Source organism: Hyaena hyaena, unplaced genomic scaffold, assembly GCF_003009895.1.
Source record: "Hyaena hyaena isolate Hyena2069 unplaced genomic scaffold, ASM300989v1 scaffold_1444, whole genome shotgun sequence".
Classification (NCBI taxonomy): Eukaryota; Metazoa; Chordata; class Mammalia; order Carnivora; family Hyaenidae; genus Hyaena; species Hyaena hyaena.
In genome coordinates this window covers 146,259-171,427 of record NW_024082073.1, presented here as the reverse complement: position 1 = coordinate 171,427, position 25,169 = coordinate 146,259, and the positions used below count along the sequence as shown (strand labels likewise).

The following is a 25,169-nucleotide window of genomic DNA, read 5'->3' as shown; positions in this document are numbered from 1 at the left end:
TTCATCCAGTGGCGATGGGAAATGCTTTACAGCCTTATTTGCTCTGTGAGTTGGCTTCTGTAACATGACCTAGTCCTAAGCATGTGGCGGTGTGCTGTCACTGTAAAATGGGGAGCCGGCCTAGGGCAGGTACCCCCACCCCACCCCCCACAAGTGCAGGGAGGTTTCCTCGCTGAGGACTCTTAGGAATAAATCATCATGTCTGCGGAGTGGGCTTGCTATTGATGGTCTCCCGCCTTCTAGCAACAACTGCTTTCACAGTTCCTGTTACACTGTATGCATACTCACTCTGCAAGAGAACGGCTGGACATGACAGGAGGTTATTGGACTGTTCTAGGATATGAAAACACACTTTTGTAATAGTATAAGAATTTTTTTGGATAACCTGTACGTTTGTTCTGTGACACTGTAAACGGAAGACAATTCATTCAAAGTAGGTCTACAAACCAATCCACACTGTGGGGGAAATACTGTGAAAGATCTGTCGTTACCACATCTTCTCAGGCCCTGCTTCGTGGACGGGAGGCCATTTTTGAGGGAGGGGCGATGCCGTGAAAGGAACGCGTCCTATGAGTGTCTGGTAGGACGCCCCGTGTGGACCCAGCAGGCGTGTCCGACAGCCAGACTTTGCCTCAGCTGACCGCAAGCCCCGGCCTTGAGTAACGGGGTGTTGCTCTCCTGCTCGGGTGCCTGCGGGGCTCTGCGCTCGCTGCTCCAGCTGCACATCAGCTTTGGGAAGATACGGAACCCTCACCCTACAAAGGAAGTACTGCGGCCAGAATCTTTAAGTAACTTGCTGCAGAGTGTGTAGTAGTGGAGACTTACTCACTCCCAGTCTGCACGACTCAACAGCCCAGGCTCTTCCCACCGTACTGCTTGTCTGTTTCTAGGCCGGGGGGGGGAGGCAGAAACGATGCCAAGTGATGATGACTGCCCATGTCTAGGTGGCACTTGGGTGTGTTATTGTGTGTGGTGGGACACGTCTCCATCCGAGTTTGCTGTGCCCTGTCCAGTGGTTCTGCAGAGACCTCCCTGCTCGGTCTGTTCCTCCCTGAGCACGTCAGGCATGGAACCCTGGGGCCAGGAAAGTCAGCAGGCAGGACTGCAGACAGCTGCTAATTCCTCATTAGCGGTGCACAGCTGGGACCAGCAGGCTCTCAATCCCTCACGAGGGACACAGGGTCCAACCCCCCCTGAGGGCCCTGAGAAGAGACCCATAAATCCTTCCCACCCATCTCTGCTCTCCCCCAGCTTGCCCCGGGAGCACCTGTGGAGTCTCCCTGGTCACCAGTGCACCAGCTCCTGAATGGACCAGCTGGAGCAGCAGGGACTGGAGCAGCACTGGGTACTGGAGGCTGGATGCCCTTCCTCATCTCTAGTCCCACCTCTCCAGCAGCGAGGTGAGAGCTCCTGAGCCCTTGGCAGCAGGAATTCTTCAGCCAAGATCAGGCACACCCTAGACAGGGTCTGGGGTCTCCTGAAAAGGTCTCCTCCCTATGCCCTACCTGGATTTAGCCCATAGTGAGCCAAGCACTGAAGGGCCTGCTAAAATGCCAACCTCCATGGGATGGTCTGAGAAGCTTCTTTGTCCTGATGGAAATAAGTTTTTCAGAGAACAACTTTGGGGTGCAAAGGAGAGATTGTGGCAGAGGCCATTGTGGCTGTTAAATTTGAGAACTGAGGGTGAGGTATGACCACCAACTTCTCACCATTTCTGGGTTAGAAAAATGTGGGAGGTGCGGGCCGGGGACCAGGAGTAGAGATTAGAAGGGAATACCACCATATCCTCATTTTGTATGGGAGCAGTCTTGTGTTCAGTTTTCTTTTCTTGTCTCCATCGTGCAAGCAAGTTCCTGCTTTGGTAGATGCCATCTAATTGGATACTTTAAGCTGTCTTTTAGCATTGTTTTCCCCTACCCATGATCATTCGGCTTTCAAATACCCTTAGTTCAGACTCCAACTCATAGTTTTGGATTTGTTTATTTCTTTTTAAGATATATTAAAGGGTGGTTGGTCCGATTACATAATTGAGAACTATGATTGCACTGGAAAGGAACTCAGTGAGAATGGTCTCGAGGAATAATACAAGTGCTACAAATATTTATGTCTATTCTATTTAACATGTTATGGGGATTCATGATCTTCCAGGCAGAACTGCTTTACATATTATTTATTTATCTTTAAAGGATTTGTGTACTGTCAATGCATTCATTCTTATCCCTAGTTTAAGTACAAGAGATAAAGGCATAGAGAAGTTGAATATCTCAACAGCTTGCGTATAGAAAAACTAGGGTTAGAACCTAGATAACATGGCTTCTGAGTGGACTCCAGATCTGAACAGCTGTGCTGACTTGGGAATACTGGGGAATGAGAAAAATGGACCTTTGTGCCAGGTTTCCTCTCACTCCTTCCTCCTCCACAGTCAGGATGGGGATGTCAAATTCTGAGAAAATGGAGGTTCATAGTATTCAGTTGATTCAGGTTCGTAGTGCTGAATGCATGTTGCTGGAGTTCAGTTCGGGAACTCTTCCTTTCTGCCTTTGTTTTGTCTTACTGCTTCCAGCCGCATTTAATATGTCATTGTTCTGTTCTTCCTTGGAGGGAACACTTGTTCCTCAAGCCTCTTGGGCAGGACACAGTACGTGAGCCACCCTGAGGGCAGGGAGGCTCTCTGGGAAGGATCAACAGTGAAGGAAGAGGGAGGACATGGGCTCTGGCCTGGAACCCATGGAGTGGAGGGAGGCATTGATGGAGGGAGACAGGTCTGCAGCGGGTGCAGGCAGGTCTCTGTGCCCCCAGTGACTCCCACCAGTAAGAAGTTGTGCATGTGTGAATGGAATCAGAGTGAGGATACCCTCAGCGTGGGAGTGAGACCCAGTCCATCCATACAGGATGAACTGCAGAGTCTGTGTGAATGGCAGAGGTGGCCTCTCCTTCTCAGAAGGAAGTTACTGTCAACTGAGGACACGACAGGCTTTGGGGAGAGGAAACAGTCCTGGACTGGGATCCAGGAGACCTTGTTCTGTGTCCCAACTGTATGTGACCTTAGCTTTTCTGTGCATTGGTTTCCTGACCACAGGAAGGGACACAAGACAGGGTGATACTGTGCATGCAGCAACACATAGGAGATGTCCCAGGACTCCAGGCTGTGGCTCAGAGACACTGTCGTGCCTGGAGCTCAGGAGGAAGGGGATCCTACTTCCACCACCTCAGCGTGTCCCTTGTGAACTCCCAACTCAGAGAAGACGCTGAACTGGGTGAAGCCTGGAGACCATATGAGACTGGGCAGAGAGAGCGAGCATTGAGAAGCCACAGCTGTGCACCTTCACCGAGTCGATGATACGGTGTTCTCTGAAATTGAGGGCATAGTGAATAGTGTCAAATGCTCCTGAGAAGTCCAGGAAAGAATCAGTTTGGGATGTGGACTTCACTGGTGAACTTAGTAAAAGCTACTCTAGTGGAAAGGTGAAGAAAGAAAGGAGATCTGGGATAAAGTGTAAACAAGGCTTGTGAAGAATTTAAGTGGTAGAGACGAGTACATATCTAGCTATGAATGAGAGAATAGAATTGTTCCTGAGTAATGTAGACTAGAAAATATCTGAGCACACATTAGTTGTTTAGATGTTGAAGAAGGAGAATTTTTTTTTTAAGATAAATGAATATTCTGGTTCTTTTATTTATTTATTTTTTACAAATAGTTTATTGTCAAATTAGTTTCCACATAACACTCAGTGTTCATTCCACAAGTGTCCTCCTCCATGCCCATCCCCCCCACATCCATCAGTCCTCAGTTTTTGTCAGCATTCAAGAGTCTCTCATGGTTTGCCTCTCTCCCTTTCCCCCACCATTTCCGCCCTTCTTCTCCCCCTTGTTCCTCCGTCAAGTTCCTCCTAATCCTCCTATACGTGCAAACATATGGTATTTGTCCTTCTCTGCCTGACTTATTTCGCTCAGCATAACACCCTCAAGGTCCATCCATGTAGCTACACATGGCCAGATTTCATTGTTTCTCATTGCCATGTAGTATTCCATGGTATAGATAAACCATATCTTCTTGATCCATTCATCTGTTGATGGACACTTAGGCTCTTTCCATGTTTTAGCTATTGTTGAGAGTGCTGCTATGAACATTGGGGTACATGTGCTCCTATGCCTCAGCATTTCTGTATCCCTTGGGTAAATTCCTAGCAGTGCTATTGCTGGGTCATAGGGGAGTTCTATTGTCAGTTTCCTGAGGAACCCCCACACTGTTTTCCAGAGGGGCTGTACCAGTTTACATTCCCACCAACAGTGTAGGAGGCTGCCCGTTTCTCCACATCCTCGCCAGCATCTAGAGTCCTCTGATTTGCTCATTTTAGCCACTCTGACTGTCATGAGGTGGTATCTCAGTGTGGTTTTCATTTGTATTTCCCTGATGAGGAGGGATGCTGAACATCGTTTCATGTGTCTGTTGGCCATCTGGATGTCCTCTTTGGAGAAGTGTCTGTTCATATCTTCTGCCCATGTCTTCACTGGGTTGTTTGTTTTTCGGGCGTGTAGTTTGGTGAGTTCCTTATAGATTCTGGATATTAACCCTATATCTGATATGTCATTTGCAACTATCTTTTCCCATTGCGTTGGTTGCCTATTAGTTTTCTGGGTTGTTTCCTTGGCTGTGCAGAAGCTTTTAATCTTGATGAGGTCCCAATCATTTATTTTTGCTCTTGATTTCCTTGCTTTTGGGGATGTGTCAAGTAAGAAGTTGCTGTGGTGGAGGTCAAGGAGGTTGTTTCCTGCTTTCTGAAGAAGGAGAATTTTTAAAGGCTGGGTTGAACTTAGAAGCAAGAAAAGGATGAATGATAATGTAGAGTGGGAAGATATGAGAAAGAGAGATGGGTTTGTTTCAGGTCAGATATGAAAGGGATAGTTTTCCAATTATAACAAGAAAAAAAGATAGTGTGTGTGTGTGTGTGTGTGTGTGTGTGTGTGTGTGTGTGTGTGTATGTATCAATATACATGTAGATGTGAGAGGACTGTCTTGCACAATTTCATACCTAATGGTTTCAAATTTCTCTGTGAAGTAAAATGAAAGACTTTCCCTTGAGAAAGAGAGAATTGGACTTGGTGGATATGTTTGGAGAGAAGTAAGAAACAAAACCATCCAGGAAGACTGAGGTGAACAAGATCATGTTGCTGGGTCACGGGCAGTGTTGGGGGTGAAGTTGAATATTGGTTATGATCAAATTACGGGAATGCAAACACACCTGGTTAGGAAGCATCTTTCCTTCAGGCCCTGGAGTGCTTATTATGTCGGTGAACCTAGGAGTTGAGTTTTGCATTTTTAGGTGATGGAAGGTTAGTGGAGCAAGGGCACGCAAAATATGTGTAAGAGAAGGCTTGACATGATGAATCAGAATATAATCCAGAAATGAGGACTGTGGAGATATGGGGTTACTGAATGAAAAGTAGTGAAAAAGAAAATTCCCTGGAGGGCTCAAGGGTGTTGAAGAACAAACTGGTTATCACCGAACCACATACCTGAGCAGATATAAGTAGCATGTCTACATGTGTGATTTATGAGGCAGGTCAATTCTAATTTAGAGTACTTCAAGATCCCTCCCTGGAATCAAGTACACAATTTTTAGTAACAAGATAAAGCATCCAAGTGATATTATATTAGGTTTAGGGCAAAGGTTGAGGTAGATGAGTGACAATGATGTTAAACTTGCTGCAAGATGATCACCACAATATGTCAAGTTGAAATCCATCACCACATGATTGTAATTTTTTTCCTTGAAATGAGAACTATGAAGATGTACTCTATTAGCAAGTTTCAAATATACAATATGGTATTATTAACCAGAGTGGCCATGTTGTACGTTTCACCCCAATGACTCACCTAGTTAATAACTGGGAGATTTGTACATTTGACTACCTTCACCAATTTCACTTACCTCCACTGCCTCTTCACACAAATCTGTTGTGTGTGTCTACCAGCTCCAAGCTTTCATGTTGTTGTGTTGGTTGTTTTAGATTACACACACAACATTTGTCTGGGAGCTCATACGGTATTGGTCTGTGTTTTCTTTATGTGACCTAATTTTCTATCTTCTGATGTACAGATACCATGTGTATGCCATTTGCCATACACTCAATAGAAAATTTACTTTGTCCCAGAGCGTCTATGAAAATACCTCCTGCATTTCATTTGGAGCTCTAACATTCGTTTGTCATGTGGCCTTCCACAGGTTTCTTAACTTCTTCATGCTTCCGTGCCTGCGCCTTCCAACTGTAGGCAACATTATTACCTATCTCGTAGGGTTTTAAGAAGATTACAGAAGTGGTTTCATACAAAGTTTGGATGGAGCTAATCTTACACTCTTAGCCTGCTTTCGAGCCATAGCTTTTTCCAAGTTCAGGACCCCTGTGTTTTCAGTACTTTTTAGTTCAGTTCCCATCTTGTCTTTTTGTTTTTTAAATATTTATAAATGCATGGTTGATCCGGTTGTGAAATTGAAACTCGGATTGCAGTGGAAAGGAACACAACAGGCGTGGGTTCAAGGAATAATACAAGTGCTAAAAGTAATAAATAATTACAATTCTATCTGACATGCTTTGGGATTCACTGTGTTTCAGACAGATTGTTTCATACATTTTTAAACATTTTTTATTGCTGTCTAGGTGAAAATATCATTTCATAATTCAATTCATACAGTTTAGATCAAAAACTCTTTTTGATGTGGCCTCTTCTCTATGATTATCTGTGGAGAGCCTGTTCCGCTGGTCTTCGGGTCATTTTGTGGGAGTGGTAACACTGATGAGAGTGTGATTTGGCACGTCCGTGGGATGAGGTGAGCTCAGGATCCTCCTACTCTGCTAACTTCCCAGAAGTCCCAGACTTACTTTACATGTCATTTTATGTATCCTTAAAAGATTTCTGTAAAACTGCCACATTTATTCTTATCTCTAAGTCAGGTAAAAGAGAGAAAGTTGAGAAGAGTAGAGAGGTTGAGTATTGTCCAATGTCACACAGCTCTTATTGGAAGAACAAGAGTTTGAACCTAGATGATGTGGCCTCGGAGCATGCTCTAGATCTGAACCACTATGCTGATGTGGGAATACTTGGGAACAAGAAAAAAATGTCATGTCACGTGTCCCTCTCACTCCTCCCTCCCCACAATCAGGATGGGGACATCAAATTCTGAATAAATGGAGGTTCAACGTGATCAATCAATTCAGCCCAAATCTTTTTACAAAGCCAGGACTGAACCCATGTTGCCAGGGTTCAGTTCTGGAACTTTCCATTGTGCATTCTTTTTGTCTTATTGCTTCTGGCTGCATGTAATATGTTCTTGTTCTGCTCTTCCTAGTACCCAACACTAGTCGCTCAAGCCCCTAGTGCAGGACACCGTATGTGAGCCCCTCTGAGGACAGGTAGGCTCTCTGAGAAGTATCAACTCACTCAACACAGCAAGGATGAGTGGGAACATGGCCTCTGGCTTAGAACCCACAGGGTGGAGTCAGCAGATGGAGGGAGACGGGTCTTAGTTTGCAGTAGGTTCATCCTGAGATGAGAGGAATAAAGATACATCTCAGAACTTGTTCTAAATGAGATAATACCATGTAAAGCCTAGCCTCTAGTAGGAGCCTGTAATTGTTAATTATCTCCTTGTTTTTCCATTGTGCCCAAGGTTTCATAGATTCCTTATTTCTCTGCATGTGGTTAGGTAGTTTTTCTCTATACTGACATCTACACCAAGAAATTACATTGACCCACAGACAGCCAGTTATTAAGATGGGAATAGCATTTTATGCAGTTTAGAGAAGATTCCAGAGTAACCGAGTTATTTATACGAGGAATATCATGTCTGGGCATCCTTCTCAAGGACATGAGCATTGGTGTTACCAGCAATGGAAGGTTCTTGGCAGATAAGAAGGAGGAGAGCTGGCCTGAGGGAGAAAGTGGAGGAAGAATTACCATACGATTTTCTCAGGTTCATTACACACAGTTTGTTTTTCAGATACAAAATCTACTCACCGGACCACACCGGCCATGTACAACCTGAGTAGCGACAACACAGGTGACTTCACCCTTTTGGGCATCCCCGGCCTCGAGCGGTACCACGTCTGGATCAGCCTCCCCTTCTGCTTTATCTATCTCATGGCCGTTGTGGGCAATAGTATCCTTCTCTACCTCATCGCTGTGGAGCACAGTCTTCATGCACCCATGTTCTTTTTCCTTTCCATGCTGGCCATGACAGATCTGATACTGTCTACCACTTGTGTCCCCAAAACCCTTACCATCTTCTGGCTTGGTCCCCAGAAAATCAGTTTTCCTGGTTGTCTGACCCAGTTATTCTTTCTGCACTACAGCTTTGTGCTGGACTCAGCTATTCTCCTGGCCATGGCATTTGACCGCTACGTGGCCATCTGCTCCCCCCTGAGTTATACTTCTGTTTTGATCCCCATTACTATTATCAAAATTATTGTGGGATTCTCCTTTAGAAGTTTCTGTGTTTTTGTTCCATGTGTTTTCCTTGTAAATCGTCTACCTTTCTGCTGGACACTCATCATATCGCACACATACTGTGAGCACATAGGTGTGGCCCGACTCGCCTGTGCTGACATCTCCATCAACATCTGGTATGGCTTTTGTGTCCCCATCATGACGGTCATCTCAGATGTGATCCTAATTGCTGTCTCCTACTTCCTGATTCTCTGCGCCGTCTTCCGCCTACCCTCCCGGGACGCCCGCCTCAAGGCCCTTGGCACGTGTGGTTCCCATGTCTGTGTCATCCTCATGTTCTATATACCAGCATTCTTCTCCATCCTTGCACATCGCTTTGGGCATAATGTCCCTCGTACCTTTCACATCGTCTTTGCCAATCTCTATGTAGTTGTCCCACCTGCACTCAATCCTATTGTCTATGGAGTGAAGACCAAGCAGATCCAGGACAAAGTCATCCGTCTGCTCTTTCCCCAGAGGTCCCAGTGATGCCCACCTGATGTCTGGTTGGGTAGGGGCAAGTTGTTAGTGTATATCAGCTTAAAGGCTGAACCTGTGGCCAGTGGTCCAGAGAAGGATCAGATGAAAATATTCTTTATTAATAAGAGCTGTGGTTTTGCCTACATGTTATTTTAGTCAGAATTTTACTCCTTCATTCCTGTTGTAAAAATCTAAATTCTGTATCTGGGAGAGAGTGTATATCTATTTTCAATTTCTTGTCATTGTTATGAGGTGATTATAAAACTCATAATTGAAATAGTGAAATATCTCTTGGGGCACCTGGGTGGCTCAGTCGGTTGAGCATCAGACTCTTGATTTTGGCTCAGGTCGTGTTCCCAGGGTCATGGCATTGAGCCCCGCATCATACTCTGTGATGAAGTGGAGCCTGCTTAAGATTCTCTCTCCCTGTCCCTTTCTCCTGTTTATTTCTATCTCTAAAAATTATAAAAAATTAAATTATCATATTTTTCATGATAAATAGTTTCTAAAGAAACAGCCTTTTTTTCCCGGTTCTATATCTTAGTAGTTTACACGTCACTGAAGATCACAGAATTTGTATTGTGATAGAGCTGAGGTTCTGGACTTTGACATTAAGTATGAGCTCTGGCATGTAATAAGTGCATAGGAAATGTTTATCAAGAATATGAATGCAAAATGGGGCGCCTGGGTATCTTAGTCGGTTAAGCGTCTGTCTTTCGCTTGGGTCATGATCTCGCGGTTCGTGGGTTCGAGCCCCGCGTCGGGCTCTGTGCTGACTGCCAGCTCAGAGCCTGGAGCCTGTTTCAGTCTGTGACTCCCTCTCTCTCTGAAACTCTCCTGCTCACGCTCTCTCTCTCTCTCTCTTCTAGAAATAAATAAAAATATTAAAAAAAAAGAATATGAATGCAAATAAGCATACAATTTAAATTAAGAGTGCAGCCATATATTAGGGACAAAAAGAAGGCAGCGAGGAACCGAAAGCTCCTTTTTCATTCAATCTTGAGGAAGAAAAATGAATTGTGATGCTCAGAGTCCTCTGAGAATAAAAATAAAGATGATGCTAAGCTCCTTTCACCCAAGAGAAGGAAAAGTATGAAAAGGAAAAGGTTGGAATGGACAATTGAAAGCTGGACAATTGGAAGAACTGGTGACCCAAGTCTCTTCTTCCTTCTCAAATCTGAAAAGAAATGTAGTCCAGTGTATCTTTATTTGTATGATTCATTCTGTTTTATATTTTTTAAAAATTAATGTTTACTTTTGAGAGAGAGAGAGAGAGAGAGCATGAGCAGGGGAGGGGAGGGTCAGTGAGAGAGGGAGGCACAGAATCCGAAGCAGGCTCCAGGCTCTGAGCTGTCAGCACAGAGCCTGATGCGGGGCTTGAACTCACGAAACGTGAGGTCATGACCTGAGCTGAAGTCAGATGTTTATCTGATGGAGCCACCTAGGCATCCCTGTGTGATTCATTCTTTCCTTGAGTCTAGTATGTCTGATTTGGTCAGAGGGAGTCACTCAGTCACTAAATTAGTCAAAGGATAACTATTTTTGGTGTTTGTCAAATGTCAAGGACAGTTGATGTCTGCTTTCTCCCATATCTAAGATGTCCTCAGTGCTCGTTGCTTCTTTCTTAACAACCTCCTAGAGTCACCAGTGAGTTTGAGCACCCTCTCCCTCCCCTCAGTGGTCCCAACACAAATCACTTTTCCTTTGAATGAAACTCCAGAGTTCTATGTGGTCTCTCTACTTCTACTGCTTTCCCAGCCGTTCATGTGGGATTAGATTCACCATTCTGCAGTAACTCTCAACATATAATTTTAGTAAAAAAGATATGTTTTTGTGGACACAAAGACTCTAGTTTGAGTATACTTTTACATGTGATAGCAGTCATATATATTTTCTTCCCAAAGTATTTGATGGAATTTGAATATTATAAATAAAAAGTCTATGAAGTATAAGTAGAAAAGATAGTAGAGGCAAAACAAAAAACCGAGGTGAAGACTATTTTAAACATAAGATAAGAAATAGGCTAATGTACTTTTAGCTTCATGAGTTCCTATTCTCTTACTACACATGAGTGAAGATTCAAGCTCTAATGTTATGTGAGAGATAAGCATGACTTCGTTTCATAATTGCACTGCATATAATTAAGAAGACAGTGAGATAGTCAGGGAAATACAACTGTTCCTGTTATGAAGAATAGAAAGAGATATCATCAGAGAGTTCTTAGAGAGAAACTTCCAGTGAAGTAATTAACCACATTCTTACTAATTATAGTTTCATGGGACTTCTGTGTCCTTCATCTCAGTATAGAGCAGTAGATCATCCTAAATTTTCATTTAACAAAGGCTAAAGATTTTGTTGGGAGCCAATATAATACATATCTCCTTAAGTCTAGTGCAGTCCAGATATTCTAGAACATTCTGTGTACTAGGTAGATAACAGGCAATCCTCATTCATTCATTCAACAATATTTACAGAATATTTGACAAATATTTTCTAAATCTGCAGCACTGTGTTAGGTAAACTGTATCCTATGTTGACCAAAACAGAGATGGGAGTTATACTCCTGGTGTTTGTAATTTAGTGAGGGAAATGAGCCTCAATCGTGTGACCAGACCAATGGACATGTAACTTCAGGTTGTGTTAGGTTTTAGGACACACAGAAACAAACAAATATTTAAAAATGGTGCTCCTGAAGACAGACTCTCAGAGAAAACCAACTTCCACTTAGGTGAGCAGAAAGCTCTTCCTGAAAGAAATGATGTTTTCTCTAACAAAGATGTTTGGGGGAGAGAGGAGAGCATGATTCAGGCAGAGGAAGTAGAAGAGCTGTACACTGAAAATTGTAAGACTTTAATCAGAGAAATTGAAGAAGTCTCAAGTAAATGGAAAGGTATACTATGTTTAGATTGGGAAAATTCATATTAATAAAATGTACATATTCCTCCCCAAAACCACAGGTTCAATATAATTCCTATAAAAATACCAATGGCATATTTTTGGAAGTAGAAAAAATAAGCCTAAAATTTGTATGGAACTTCAAAAGACCTGTTAACCAACCCATGTTAAGAAAGAAGCACAAATCTGGGGGCATCACATTGTCTGACTTCAAACTATATTACAAAGCTGTGACAATGAAAACATTATTGAAACCAGCATAAAAACAGACATGTAGATAAATGGAACAGAATACAGAGTCTAGAAATAAGCCCATGATTATACTATTAACAAGGACCCCAACAAGGAAAGAATAGTTTATTCAAGAAATGGTGTTGGGGTTGAGTTACAGGGCTGGTTCAACATTCGCAAATCAATCAATGTGATACATCATATCAATAAAAGAAAAGATAAAAACCATATGATCCTGTCAATAGATGCAGAAAAAGCATTTGACAAAATACAGCCTTCCTTCTTAATAAAGACTCTAGAGAAAGTTGGGATAGAAGGAACCTACTTAAACATCATCAAAGCCATCTGTGAGAAGCCTTCAGCTAACATCATCCTCAATGGGGAAAATCTGAGAGCTTTCCCCCTGAGATCAGGAACACGACAGGGATGTCCACTCTCACCACTGTTGTTTAACATAGTGCTGGAAGTCCTAGCATCAGCCATCAGACAACAAAAGGAAATCAAAGGCATCAGAATTGGCAAAGAGGAAGTCAAACTTTCACTCTTCGCAGATGACATGATACTCTACATAGAAAACCCGACAGACTCCACCAGAAGCCTACTAGAACTGATCCAAGAATTCAGCCAAGTTGCAGGGTACAAAATCAACGTACAGAAATCGGTTGCATTTTTATACACCAATGATGAAGCAACAGAAAGAGAAATCAAGAAACTGATCCCCTTCACAATTGCACAAAAAACCATAAAATACCTCGGAATAAACCTAACCAAGGATACAAGAGATCTGTATGATGAAAACTATAGAAAACTTATGAAGGAAATTGAAGAAGACACAAAGAAATGGAAAAACATTCCATGCTCATGGATAGGAAGAATAAATATAGTTAAGATGTCATTACTACCTAAAGCACTCTACACATTCAATGCAATTCCAATCAAAATTGCACCAGCATACTTCTCAAAACTAGAACAAACTATCCAAAAATTTGTATGGAACCACAAAAGACCCCGAATAGCCAAAGTAATACTGAAAAATAAAACCAAAACGGGAGGTATCACCATCCCAGACTTCAGCCTCTACTACAAAGCTGTCATCCTCAAGACAGTATGGTATTGGCACAAAAACAGACACATAGACCAATGGAACAGAATTGAGAACTCAGAAGTGGACCCAAAAGTATACAGCCAACTGATCTTTGACAAAGCAGGAAAGAATATCCAATGGAAAAAAGACAGCCTTTTTAACAGATGGTGTTGGGAGAACTGGACAGCAACATGCAGAAGAATGAAACTAGATCATTTTCTCACACCATGCACAAAAATCAACTCAAAATGGATAAAGGACCTGAACGTGAGACAGGAAACTATCAACACCCTAGAGGAGAAAGCAGGAAACAACCTCCTTGACCTCCACCGCAGCAACTTCTTACTTGACACATCCCCAAAAGCAAGGGAATCAAGAGCAAAAATAAACTGTTGGGACCTCATCAAGATTAAAAGCTTCTGCACAGCCAAGGAAACAACCCAGAAAATTAATAGGCAACCAACGGAATGGGAAAAGATAGTTGCAAATGACATATCAGATAAAGGGTTAATATCCAGAATCTATAAGGAACTCACCAAACTACACGCCCGAAAAACAAACAACCCAGTGAAGAAATGGGCAGAAGACATGAACAGACACTTCTCCAAAGAGGACATCCAGATGGCCAACAGACACATGAAACGATGCTCAGCATCCCTCCTCATCAGGGAAATACAAATCAAAACCACACTGAGATACCACCTCACGCCAGTCAGAGTGGCTAAAATGAGCAAATCAGAGAACTCTAGATGCTGGCGAGGATGTGGAGAAACGGGCACCCTCCTACACTGTTGGTGGGAATGTAAACTGGTACAGCCCCTCTGGAAAACAGTGTGGAGGTTCCTCAGGAAACTAACAATAGAACTCCCTTATGACCCAGCAATAGCACTGCTAGGAATTTACCCAAGGGATACAGAAATGCTGAGGCATAGGAGCACATGTACCCCAATGTTCATAGCAGCACTCTCCACAATAGCTAAAACATGGAAAGAGCCTAAGTGTCCATCAACAGATGAATGGATCAAGAAGATGTGGTTTATCTATACCATGGAATACTACATGGCAATGAGAAACAATGAAATCTGGCCATGTGTAGCAACATGGATGGACCTTGAGGGTGTTATGCTGAGCGAAATAAGTCAGGCAGAGAAGGACAAATATCATATGTTTGCACGTATAGGAGGATTAGGAGGAACTTGACGGAGGAACAAGGGGGAGAAGAAGGGGGGAAATGGTGGGGGAAAGGGAGAGAGGCAAACCATGAGAGACTCTTGAATGCTGACAAAAACTGAGGACTGATGGATGTGGGGGGGGGGATGGGCATGGAGGAGGACACTTGTGGGAATGAGCACTGAGTGTTATGTGGAAACTAATTTGACAAGAAACTATTTGTAAAAAAAAAAAAAAAAGAAATGGTGTCGGGGAAAGTGCGTATCTACATGCAAAAGAATAAAACTAAACCGTGGTCTTATACTACTCACAAAGCTTTACCTGAAATGGATTAAAGACTTAAATATAAGACCCGAACTATAAAACTCCTACAAGAAAACATGGGAGGAAGGCTCTCTGACATTGCTGTTGGCAATGGTTTTTTGGATATGACACCAAGAGCACAGGTAATGCAAGTGGAAATAAAATAAGTTGCATTACAACAAACTAAAAAGTTGCTCAGCAAAAGAAACATAACCACAAGGAAAAGGCAAGTATTTCCAGACCATATGATACGGGGTTAATTTTCGAAATACGTAAGGAATGCATACAACTCAAGGGTAAAATAGTAATATTTTGATTAAAACAATGGGCAAAAGACCCTAATATACTTTTGTCCCCCAAAGAAGAACACATTATTTTGAGGTTTGTAATTTATAAGTATCTCTATTCTATTAGCTTTTTTTCCCTAATAGTTTATTGTCAAATTAGTTTCCACATAACACTTAGTGCTCATCCCCACAAGTGCCCTCCTTCATGCCCATCCCCCTTCCCCCCCACATCCATCAGTCCTCAGTTTTTGTCAGCATTCACTCTCAACAATAGCTAAAACATGGAAAGATTTTATTAGCTTTTTAAAATTTCAATCATAAAGAAATATAGAGAATAACATAATAAATACCCATGTGCTACCGTTGAGCCTAAGGGGAAAAACACATGTAATTGAAGGGTTTTAATCTTTCTTCCCAGTGGTCAATATTATCCTAAATTAGTATGTAATACTCATACTTTATATATCCATAAACAACATTTATTGCTTTGCCATGTTATTATTCTTATCATTAATGATATGTTTATTTAAAAATGTACATATCCTGCAACTTGCTTTTTCATTTAATAGTGACTTATAAATTTTATCTGTATGTCTTGGGATAGGTTATTCATAATTGCTGAATAGTAGTACATTCTTTGATATGCTACATTTTATTTGTTTATTTAAACTTAAAAAAAGTTACATCCAAGTTAGTATTTAGTGCAATAATGATTTCAGGAGCAGAATCCAGTGATTTATCCCTTACATATAATACCCAGCGCTCATTCCAACAAGTGTCTTCCATAATGCTTTTTGCATATTTAGCCATACCTCCACCAGCAACCCCCCTAGCAACCCTCAGTTTGTTTTCTACATTTAAGAGGATGTAGAATCTATGTTTCCCCTCTCCTTGTTTCTATATTAATTTTGCTTCCCTTCTCTTTGTTCAACTCTTTTGTTTCTTAAATTCCTCGAGTGAAGACATAATATTTGTCTTTTCTGACCAATTTTGCTTAGCATAATACCCTCTAGTTCCATCCATGCTGTTGCATATGGCAAGATTTGATTATTTTTTATTGCCAAGTAATACTCCATTGTATATACCACATCTTCTTTATCCATTCATCAGTCGATGGACATTTGGGCTCTTTCCATACTTTGGCTATTGTTGATAGCACTGCTGTAAACATTAGGGTGCACGTTTCCCTTCGAAACAGCACACCTGTATCTTTTGGATAAATACCTAGTAGTGCAATTGCTGGATCATAGGGCAGTTTAATTTTAATTTTTTGAAGAACCTCCATACTGTTCTCCAGAGTAGCTGTACACTTTGCATTCCCACCAGCAATGCAAAAGGGATCCTCTTTCTCTGCATCCTCACCAACATCTGTCATTGCCTGAGTTGTTAACTTTAGCTATTCTGACCGGTGTGAGGTGGTATCTCATTGTGGTTGTGATTTATATTTCTCTGATGATGAGTGATGTTGAGCATTTTTTCATGTGTCTGTTAGCCATCTGGATGTCTTCTTTTGAAAGTATCTTTTCATATCTTTTGCCCATTTCTTCACTGGGTTATTTGTTTTTTGGGTATTGAGTTTGGTAAGTTCTTTGTAGATTTTGGGTATTAACCCTTTATCTGATATGTCATTTATAAATATGTTTTCCCATTCTGTCAGTTGCCTTTTAGTTTTGCTGATTGTTTCCTTCACTGTGCAGAAGCTTTTTATCTTGATGAGGTCCCAATAGTTCATTTTTGCTTTTGTTTCCCTTGCCTCCAGAGACACATAGAGTAAGAAATTGCTGTGGCCAATGTCAAAGAGGTTTCTGCCTGCTTTCTCCTCTAGGATATTGATGCCTTCTGTCTTACATTTAGGTCTTTCATCAATTTTGAGTTTATTTTTATGTATGGAGTAAGAAGGAAGAAGACATTTGAGTGGCGAACAAGTACATGAAAATGTGCTCAACATCATTAATGGAAATGCACATTATACAAATGCATATCAGAACCATAGTCTGATATCATATCACAGTTGTTAGGATGGCTAACATCAAAAAGATGATAAAAAAAATGTTGGTATGAAAGTGGAGAAAAAGAAGTATACTGCTGGCAGGAATGTAAATTATTATAGCCATTATGGCAAACAGTATGAATGATCTTCAAAAACAATTAAAAGTGGAACTGTCATATGATTCAGCCATATTACTTCTGAGTATATATCAGAAGAAACCAAAATCTGTCTCTTGATGAGATATCTGCACTGCCATGTTCATTGCAGCATTATTCACAATAGGCAAAATATGGAAAGAACTTGTGTCCACATTTGCGTGAGCAAATATATGTACATTCCATTTTGTACAAGGGAATATTATTTAGACATGGGAAGAATGAAATATTGCCATTTGCAGCAACATGGATGAAATATATTATGCTAAGTGAAATGAGCCAGATAGAGAAAGCAAATGCTGCGTGGTATCATTTATATGTGTAATCTAAAGATAAAAAAATCAAACTCATAAAAACAAAGAGTAGAATGATTGTTCCTGGGGGCTAGGTTTGGGGGACATGACAAGATATTAGAGAGAAGGTCCAAAATTTCACTTATACAATGAATAAGTTCTAGAGATCTAATGATAGGCACAATGACTATACTTTATAATACTGTATTGTTTCCTTGAAATTTGCTAAGAAAGTAGACGATAAGTGTTCTCACCAAATACACACACACTAAGTATATGACGTGTTAATCAACTTGATTGTGGTAAAATTTCACAATGTGTATGAAATCATCACTTAGTACAATTTAAATATATATAATTTTATTTGCCATTTATACCTGAATAAATCTGAAAAAACAAGAACATAAACATTTATGGATGAATAGACTTTCAGATGTTTATTTAGAAAGAAAAAGAGAGAGGAAAGAAAGAAGGAAGGAATGAAAGCAGGCAGGCAAAAACACAAGGAAATAGAACATGTGAAGACACAGAGCTGAAAAGTCTCTGTGCATTACAGGAACTGGAGTCTAATGTGGGGAGAGGGGTTAGATAGACAGAATACAAAATGGTAAGATTTCAGAACATTGGAAAACCCAGATCATTTTAAGGAGTGTAATATTCTAAGAACAATGGGAAGTCATAGAACTTTTAGAATTTTTTTAAAGTTAATTGATTTTGATAGAGGAAGAGAGATAGAAGGGGGATCACGAGCAGGGAGGGGCTGGGAGAGGCAGACACAGAATCCCAAGCAGGATCTGCACCATTATTGGAGAGCCCAACGTGGAGCCTGATCTCACAAACCATGAAATCATGACCTGAACCAAGATCAAAAGTCGGACACTTAACCAACTGAGCATCCAGGTGCCCCGGAAGTCATAGGAATTTTAATCAGGGCAGCAACTAAATCCAAATTATATTTTAAAACATTATTCCTAAATCTATAGTTTTAAGGGGTTTGTGATAGTTTGGGGGTGGGGGTTCACTGGAGTCGGTGGCCACTCTACTGCCCTTTCTAATATACTTCAACCCTCAGGAGGTGAGCAGCCTCTTTGATCAAGAAAAAACTTAATCCCTCAACCATCTGAATGAAAGAAAATGCCACTACAAATTAGAAACAAACCAAGAGGAAAGCTTTGCCAAGGCTAAGTGAAAAAATACTCTGATCTTATTCTGTGTAAAATAGTGAAATGGCAGTTCAAGTAATTGATAGGGGCCAAAACTAACATGTATAAAATATTCAAACAGGCATAAGGAAATTTCCTCCTCACTCATTTAACCAATAAATCATTTTTTTAAAGTAACATGATTTTAAGTTACACAAATTGCTATAGACGTGGTGGTGACTGAATTGCAGGAAATACCATTTTGAAATAGTTGGTCAGGACTCCTATGAGGCATCCTAGACAAAGGGCCTTGTCTACTAAGGTGCTACTCGTCAATAATGTGAATAGAACCATAACATTTGTGTGTAAAATAAGAGTTTGTTGCTGATACTTAAATAAGTGTGAAGGCTGAAGGGTGTAACTCAATTTTTTTAAGATGTGAATTATAAATAAAGTGGGAAGGGGCACCAGAGCACACTCCTACTCAGTCCAGTGGAAATCATTCACTGAGATGAGGAAACTATTTTTATTAGCCCAAGCTGTGACATTACACTACAACTTCTGCCTAAACTTCTGATTGGACCATGTGTTCAAATGTTTTGGGAAAAGTTTTCAATTAGCAATAATTGTGCCTCGGATAAACCACATTGGCTACAATACTGCCTCTGCGCAAAGCTGGACCAAATGAAAAGCATTCAAGTTTCCCAGAACCAGCTCTGCTCCACATAAGCAACACAGGTAGACAGAAGTTTCCCTAAGGGGACTGAGTACACCAAAGGTAAGAGCTGTAAATTTCCATGACTTGAAAATGCCTCCTCTTCCTGTAAAATATTGGCCAAGAAACTTCCATTTCTAGTACATCAAACAAAACACTATTGTGCATTTGAGTGTTATTTACAACAGTCCTGCAATATAGGTTTTAAAAAGACGGCCATGGGAAATGAAAGTTTGGTACTGTGTGACCAATCAGAAGGAAATATGCCTGTGGATGAGACCAAGGCAAACATCTGGGAATTTGGAGGTCCCCTACTCAGGGTTATTGACCGTATCTGTGCAGGCATAGAGACAGAGGCTCTGGCTGTGAGGTCCCAGGGACAGTGACCTGGATCCTGATCTGAGGGATAAGCATCTGTCAGGTCTTAACAGACCTGGGCCTCCAAGCCACCAAGAGTGTCAGAGGGCATATCTGACAGTGTTGCCACAGGATTGTACTTGACTGTTCATATTGGCTGTTCCCAATAAACACCCCTGTTTCAATTGGGGTTGAGTCCCATTAAGGAGAACGTAAAGATAAGATGAAAATAAGGATGAAGACTGACAGAACTACAGGAAGTAGCAGGTGCCAGGACTCGGAGGTGAGAACAGAATGGGATTTAAGTGAAGGGAAGATGTGATCAGATACACACGGCAGGAGGAGCAGTGCGCAGAGGGGAAGGGCAGGAGGGAGACACAAGGAAATAAGCTGATTCTTTTGGAAGCAATGAAAGTGATGTAGGTAAGAACTGAAGGTAGCTTGACAATGGGACAGAGAAGAGAATGGCTTGAGGGGATTTTAAGAGGCATCAGCAACACATTTTTGTAAGAAATCCCCAATCCTCATGAGAAAGAAGTGACATTTGCTGACCCTGGGAGCACTGAGGGCAGGGCCAGGGTGGGGAGTGGATGCAGTTCAGGAAGTGATGGATTTCGTGTAAAAATGAGATGTTTAGCCAAAGATATTGCAAAGTGGCAGCTACTTGATTGACAAGGGGAACACACTGACTTTGGTCATCAAAAGAAATAGCGTCCAGGATCTGCTCCCCTCCTACCCGGTAGAGGCAGCGACAATCCATTTTCCAGTTGTCTGGTTTTAATGCTCACATGGACATATGCACTGGGTCCCCAGGGGAAAGCAAGGCACAAAGATCCACTGCAGAGCCTGTGAAGACAGATGCTGGGGCCTCACTTTGAAGGCAGTAGAACATCTTGATGTGGGCCATGTGATCAGTGAGCCTGCGCTGTGTTAGAACATTTTCACAAGTACTGTTCTATCTAGTTTGTCAACCCTTCTATAATCTCAAGACATAGGTACTATGTTACCAACTTCTTACACACACTAAGTGCGTTGTCCAAGCTCTTTACCAGAGAAGTGAGGGCATGAGCTGAAACCCGACAAGATCTGGCAGGTTGACACGTGCCTAGCCGTGTCCCGCAGGCATACGGGTCCTCACGTGATGCAAAACACAAAAATAAACAACTGTAGGCAGTAGGAACTGCCAGGCATAGACAGGGTTAACATGAACTCCTTTCCATTCTCTCCTGAGAGTGATAGGACACAGGGTCCCTCAGGTCCTAACTATTTACTTCTTCCCCTCATGGAACATCAACCAGAAATAATAAATGAGCAGGGAATCTACCTGTCCACCAGTCCCAGGCTTTCCCCTCCATTTGTTTCTTTGTTTGGTATGTCTGCCTTTCCTGCAGTTTCTGGCTTTCTGTCAGTATGACCTTTCTTCTTCTCATCTGACCCAACCCCACAAGTAGGTGAGTGTTGGTTGTTTGTGGGGGGTGTGACAGAAAGAGCGGATGGGTGAATGCTCAGGGCTCTGTTTCTAGGAGCCATGCACTGAGACCATTGCTTCCTTTCTGGAGTGACTTCCACTTAGAAATTCAGGTCATCATCACAAGACTTGTGCATGTGCTCCATGAAATGGACCACAAAAGATTCGAATGGATACACAATTATACACCTGAGTTAAGCTTGGCCAAGTAATTGGTGTTCAGCAAATCTGGGTCAGAGATGTGACAAGGACTCACTGCCCTGACCTATAAAGTGGGATAAGTGTGCAGGTGTGTGTGTGTGTGTGTGTGTGTGTGTGTGTGTGTACCTGAGCTGCTCTGGTTGGTTTATATGCATCTGTTTGTCACTGTTGTCTCTTCACTGTGTGGTCAGAGTGAGAAGAATGATACGGATGATATAAGATATGGTCTCTTGAAAGAAATACAGCAGTCTGTGCTTACTATGTGTCTAGCACTACACTAAAGTGTAGCTTTGGGGGCATTTTTTGTCTTTATAATAAATGAGAATTAGAGATATTAGGCTCTTTTGACAAATGTGGGACCTAAGGATTATGGTTCACATACATTCACCCCAGTTGACAGTAAATGATAGAGCTGGGATGAAAGTGCCCAGCCATCTGGCTGCACAACCTATCCTTGGTGCAATATTTTATTGAGATACTGTGGGTATCTGTGTATGTATGGGTGTGGGTGTGTGAATGTGTGTGTGTTTATCTAACATACTACCATGCACACAAAATTTAATAAAATGAATACTAATACTTTGTATCATCCATTACTTGGGTCATATTTAAGTTCCTGCAATTATACATCATCTTCCATTACTGGTTTGTTTCAACAGAATCCAATTAAGAATGGCTTTCACTGTTCACTCTTAAATTTATTTAATCTAGAAAAGTATTTTCAAAACCTATGTGCCCTGCACTCTATTGATGATTGACTTGGGAACAGACCAGACTGTCTCATAGATTGCCCCACATTCCAGATTCTTCAACCCTGGGATGACAGGCCTCAGAGTTCACTTAACCCATGTGCGCCCATGTGTGTGTTTATAGGTGTTTTGGATGACTGTATGAGCATCTGGGTTGTGTCTCAGTACACGACACACACACACTAGAGCAGACCCATCCTCGCACATGTGTGAATAGAGGTGAAGTCACATGAGCTGGGAGAGCAGGGATTCCTAGTGCTGGTTTCAGGGACCTTGTGCTGGGTGTTGTTCTAGGTCATGAGCAGCACATGGATGGAGCTTTGCACATGGAGGCTGAACACCCTAATCAGATCTTTCCTGTGTGTGACAGGTGAGTCCTAGGTGTCTCCTGTGCATAAGAACCAGATAAAAGTCACTTAGCAGGAGAGCAGGAATACTCAGCAGATGGGGGCTGGACTGTGGCCACCTGCTGAACTCTGCGTCTGTTTCCAGAGCCCAGAGCCCAATATAAAGGAGATGCCATGGAGGAGGGTTCTGTTCCTTCAGGAAAAGTGTGTTTACTTATAGAAAAGGGAAGTTCAGAGAGAAAAGAAGAGAGTATTTTGTTTCCCTTTTCAGAAAGCAGAAGAGTAGTGAATGTAAGTCTGAAAGCTGAGCCTAAGAATGAGCTAAAATGTGGGGGTTGGCATAAGGCTGAATGTGAGCTTAGCCTTGTCAGTCCAGGAATAGGAGGTGTAGGAACATCACCTCCTTCCTCTCCCAGTGTTACTCCTGGAGTACTTGCCCTTGCTGTATGGTGGTTATGTGTAGACTAGACTATAAATAACTTCCTGTGTATTCATATCACTGGAGAAGGAAGAAGGTGAGGAAACTTGTTTCTGAAAGGGCAACTCTCCAAGTAAAAACTCAGAATTTATACAACAAACAGCAGTTGCATAATTCAAATGCGAAATATGTTGTTCAAAGTTTTCTTGCCATGTGTTTGATTGGTGTGTGTGCATTGTGTATGGTGTGTATGGTGTTTGCATGTGTGTGAAGTCTGTGTGAGTATATGTGACAGAGAAAGAGAGGTGCTAGGGGAATGTATCTTGTGGGAGTATAGGTGAGTGAATCTGCTATGGTGAACTGTATGACAGAATGTAAGTATAGATCAGGGAATATTTGACATCATAAATATAAATGTGTGTGTATCTGAGAGAATATATGTCGAGGGGTCTGTGTATCTTCCCAATAAGATATGATTTTATGAGAAAACACTCTTCTTTTGGGCAGAAATCTCAGGAGTGTAATTAGTCAAAATTTTAGGATGTTATACACCTGTATAGTGTAAGGGTTACTTGAAAAAATTTTTTTTGTGGGGAGAGAGGAGCAAGGATCCATGAACCTCACTAGATGGAACTTTGCTAATTTTTATTTGTTTTATATATTACTTCATAGTGTAGGAACTCAGCTTGGTTTGTTGAGTTGATTAGATTTATCTAAGAGCTGTAGTCATCAGGGATCCTTGAAAGAGCAAGCAAGTATCCTGGGACAAATTTTGAAATTCCACATGATAGAGCAAGCAGAACTTGTCAAAATTTTGTCAAGAGGAAGCAACGAATAATGCCTATGAATTCACAGAAACTATTTCCACCTTGAAAAATTATGTGCTATAATTTTAAACTTGTATCAGTGGCATAACATAAATGAGAAGAGTGATTGTAGCCCATCTGGAAGGCTGCCTGGAGGAGCTGTGTACATAAAAGGTGGCCAGAAGAATAAACATATTCTCGTTAGGTATAATGCCTATATGTCATAGTATATCTGAGGCAATCCTGTTTTATGCAAGTTACCCGCAGTTGTTTTAATACCAACCTATTTTCCCTACAAAGGTGTCCCACATTGCATGATAAGTCATCCTATCTCTAGGAGTCAATAGTGATGAGTGGTTGGAAGAGAGAGCGATTCACATGACCCTAACTACTCTCTACTACCCTCTGTCCTTAGGACCTGGGGCCTATCTCAACGTGTTTGACGATGGTCACTTTCAACCTGAGCAATTATAACCCTGGACCCTTCATCCTGGTGGGGATCCCAGGCCTGGAGCAATATCACGTGTGGATTGGGATTCCCTTCTGCATCATCTACATTGTAGCCATTGTGGGAAACTGCATCCTTCTCTACCTCATCGCGGTAGAGCATAGCCTTCACGAACCCATGTTTTTCTTTCTCTCCATGCTGGCCATGACTGACCTCATCCTGTCCACAGCCGGGGTTCCCAGGACACTTAGTATCTTTTGGCTCGGGGCTCGAGAAATCACATTCCCGGAATGTCTTACACAAATGTTTTTCCTCCACTATAGCTTTGTCCTGGACTCAGCCATCTTGATGGCCATGGCATTTGATCGCTACGCAGCCATCTGCTCCCCCCTGAGGTACACCACTATCTTGACCCCCAGGACCATCATCAAGATTGCAGTGGGCATCTCCTTTCGAAGCTTCTGCATTATCCTTCCAGATGTATTCTTGCTCACACGCCTGCCTTTCTGCAGGACACGCATCATACCACACACATACTGTGAGCACATAGGTGTGGCCCGGCTCGCCTGTGCTGACATCTCCATCAACATCTGGTACGGCTTTTGTGTCCCCATCATGACAGTCATCTCAGATGTGATTCTCATTGCCGTTTCTTACAGCCTCATCCTCTGTGCCGTCTTCCGCCTCCCCTCCCGGGACGCCCGCCACAAGGCCCTTGGCACGTGTGGTTCCCACGTCTGCGTCATCCTCATGTTTTACACACCTGCCTTTTTCTCCATCCTCGCCCATCGCTTTGGACACAATGTCTCCCGCACTTTCCACATCCTGTTTGCCAACCTCTACATTGTCATTCCCCCTGCACTCAACCCTGTTGTCTATGGAGTGAAGACCAAGCAGATCCGAGATAAGGTCATGCTTTTGTTTTCTACCAAGGTTGCAGAATGATGTTCCAATGTGCTATGGAAAAGTTGACATCATGTAGCAAGGGGATACTCATGTAGCAAGAATGAGAAAAAAGCTAATTCTAATTAAGGTGAGAACTACCTGTTGGTCCTTTTGCATATGAGGAAAATGGTGTGGTCTCTATAAAGGACATTCATTATTCTATGTATAAAAAAATTCCTCGATGGATGTTTTCTTCTGGA

At 42.0% G+C, this 25,169-nt stretch overlaps 2 protein-coding genes and 1 pseudogene across 2 annotated transcripts; 2 read left to right on the top strand and 1 right to left on the bottom strand.

Annotated features, from left to right (window-relative positions):
- The first annotated feature begins 8,032 nt into the window (after positions 1-8,032).
- LOC120225591 (olfactory receptor 52H1-like) lies at positions 8,033-8,974 on the top strand. Its single transcript, XM_039223780.1, has one exon. The coding sequence runs from the start codon at positions 8,033-8,035 to the stop codon at positions 8,972-8,974; it is 942 nt and encodes a 313-aa protein (XP_039079711.1).
- Positions 8,975-19,064: 10,090 nt separating this feature from the next.
- On the bottom strand, positions 19,065-19,192 carry LOC120225604 (annotated as a pseudogene).
- A 4,829-nt stretch (positions 19,193-24,021) lies between these two features.
- On the top strand, positions 24,022-24,969 carry LOC120225590 (olfactory receptor 52H1). The gene has a single exon (XM_039223779.1). It carries the CDS (start codon positions 24,022-24,024, stop codon positions 24,967-24,969), a length of 948 nt encoding a protein of 315 aa, XP_039079710.1.
- The last annotated feature ends 200 nt before the right edge of the window (positions 24,970-25,169 follow it).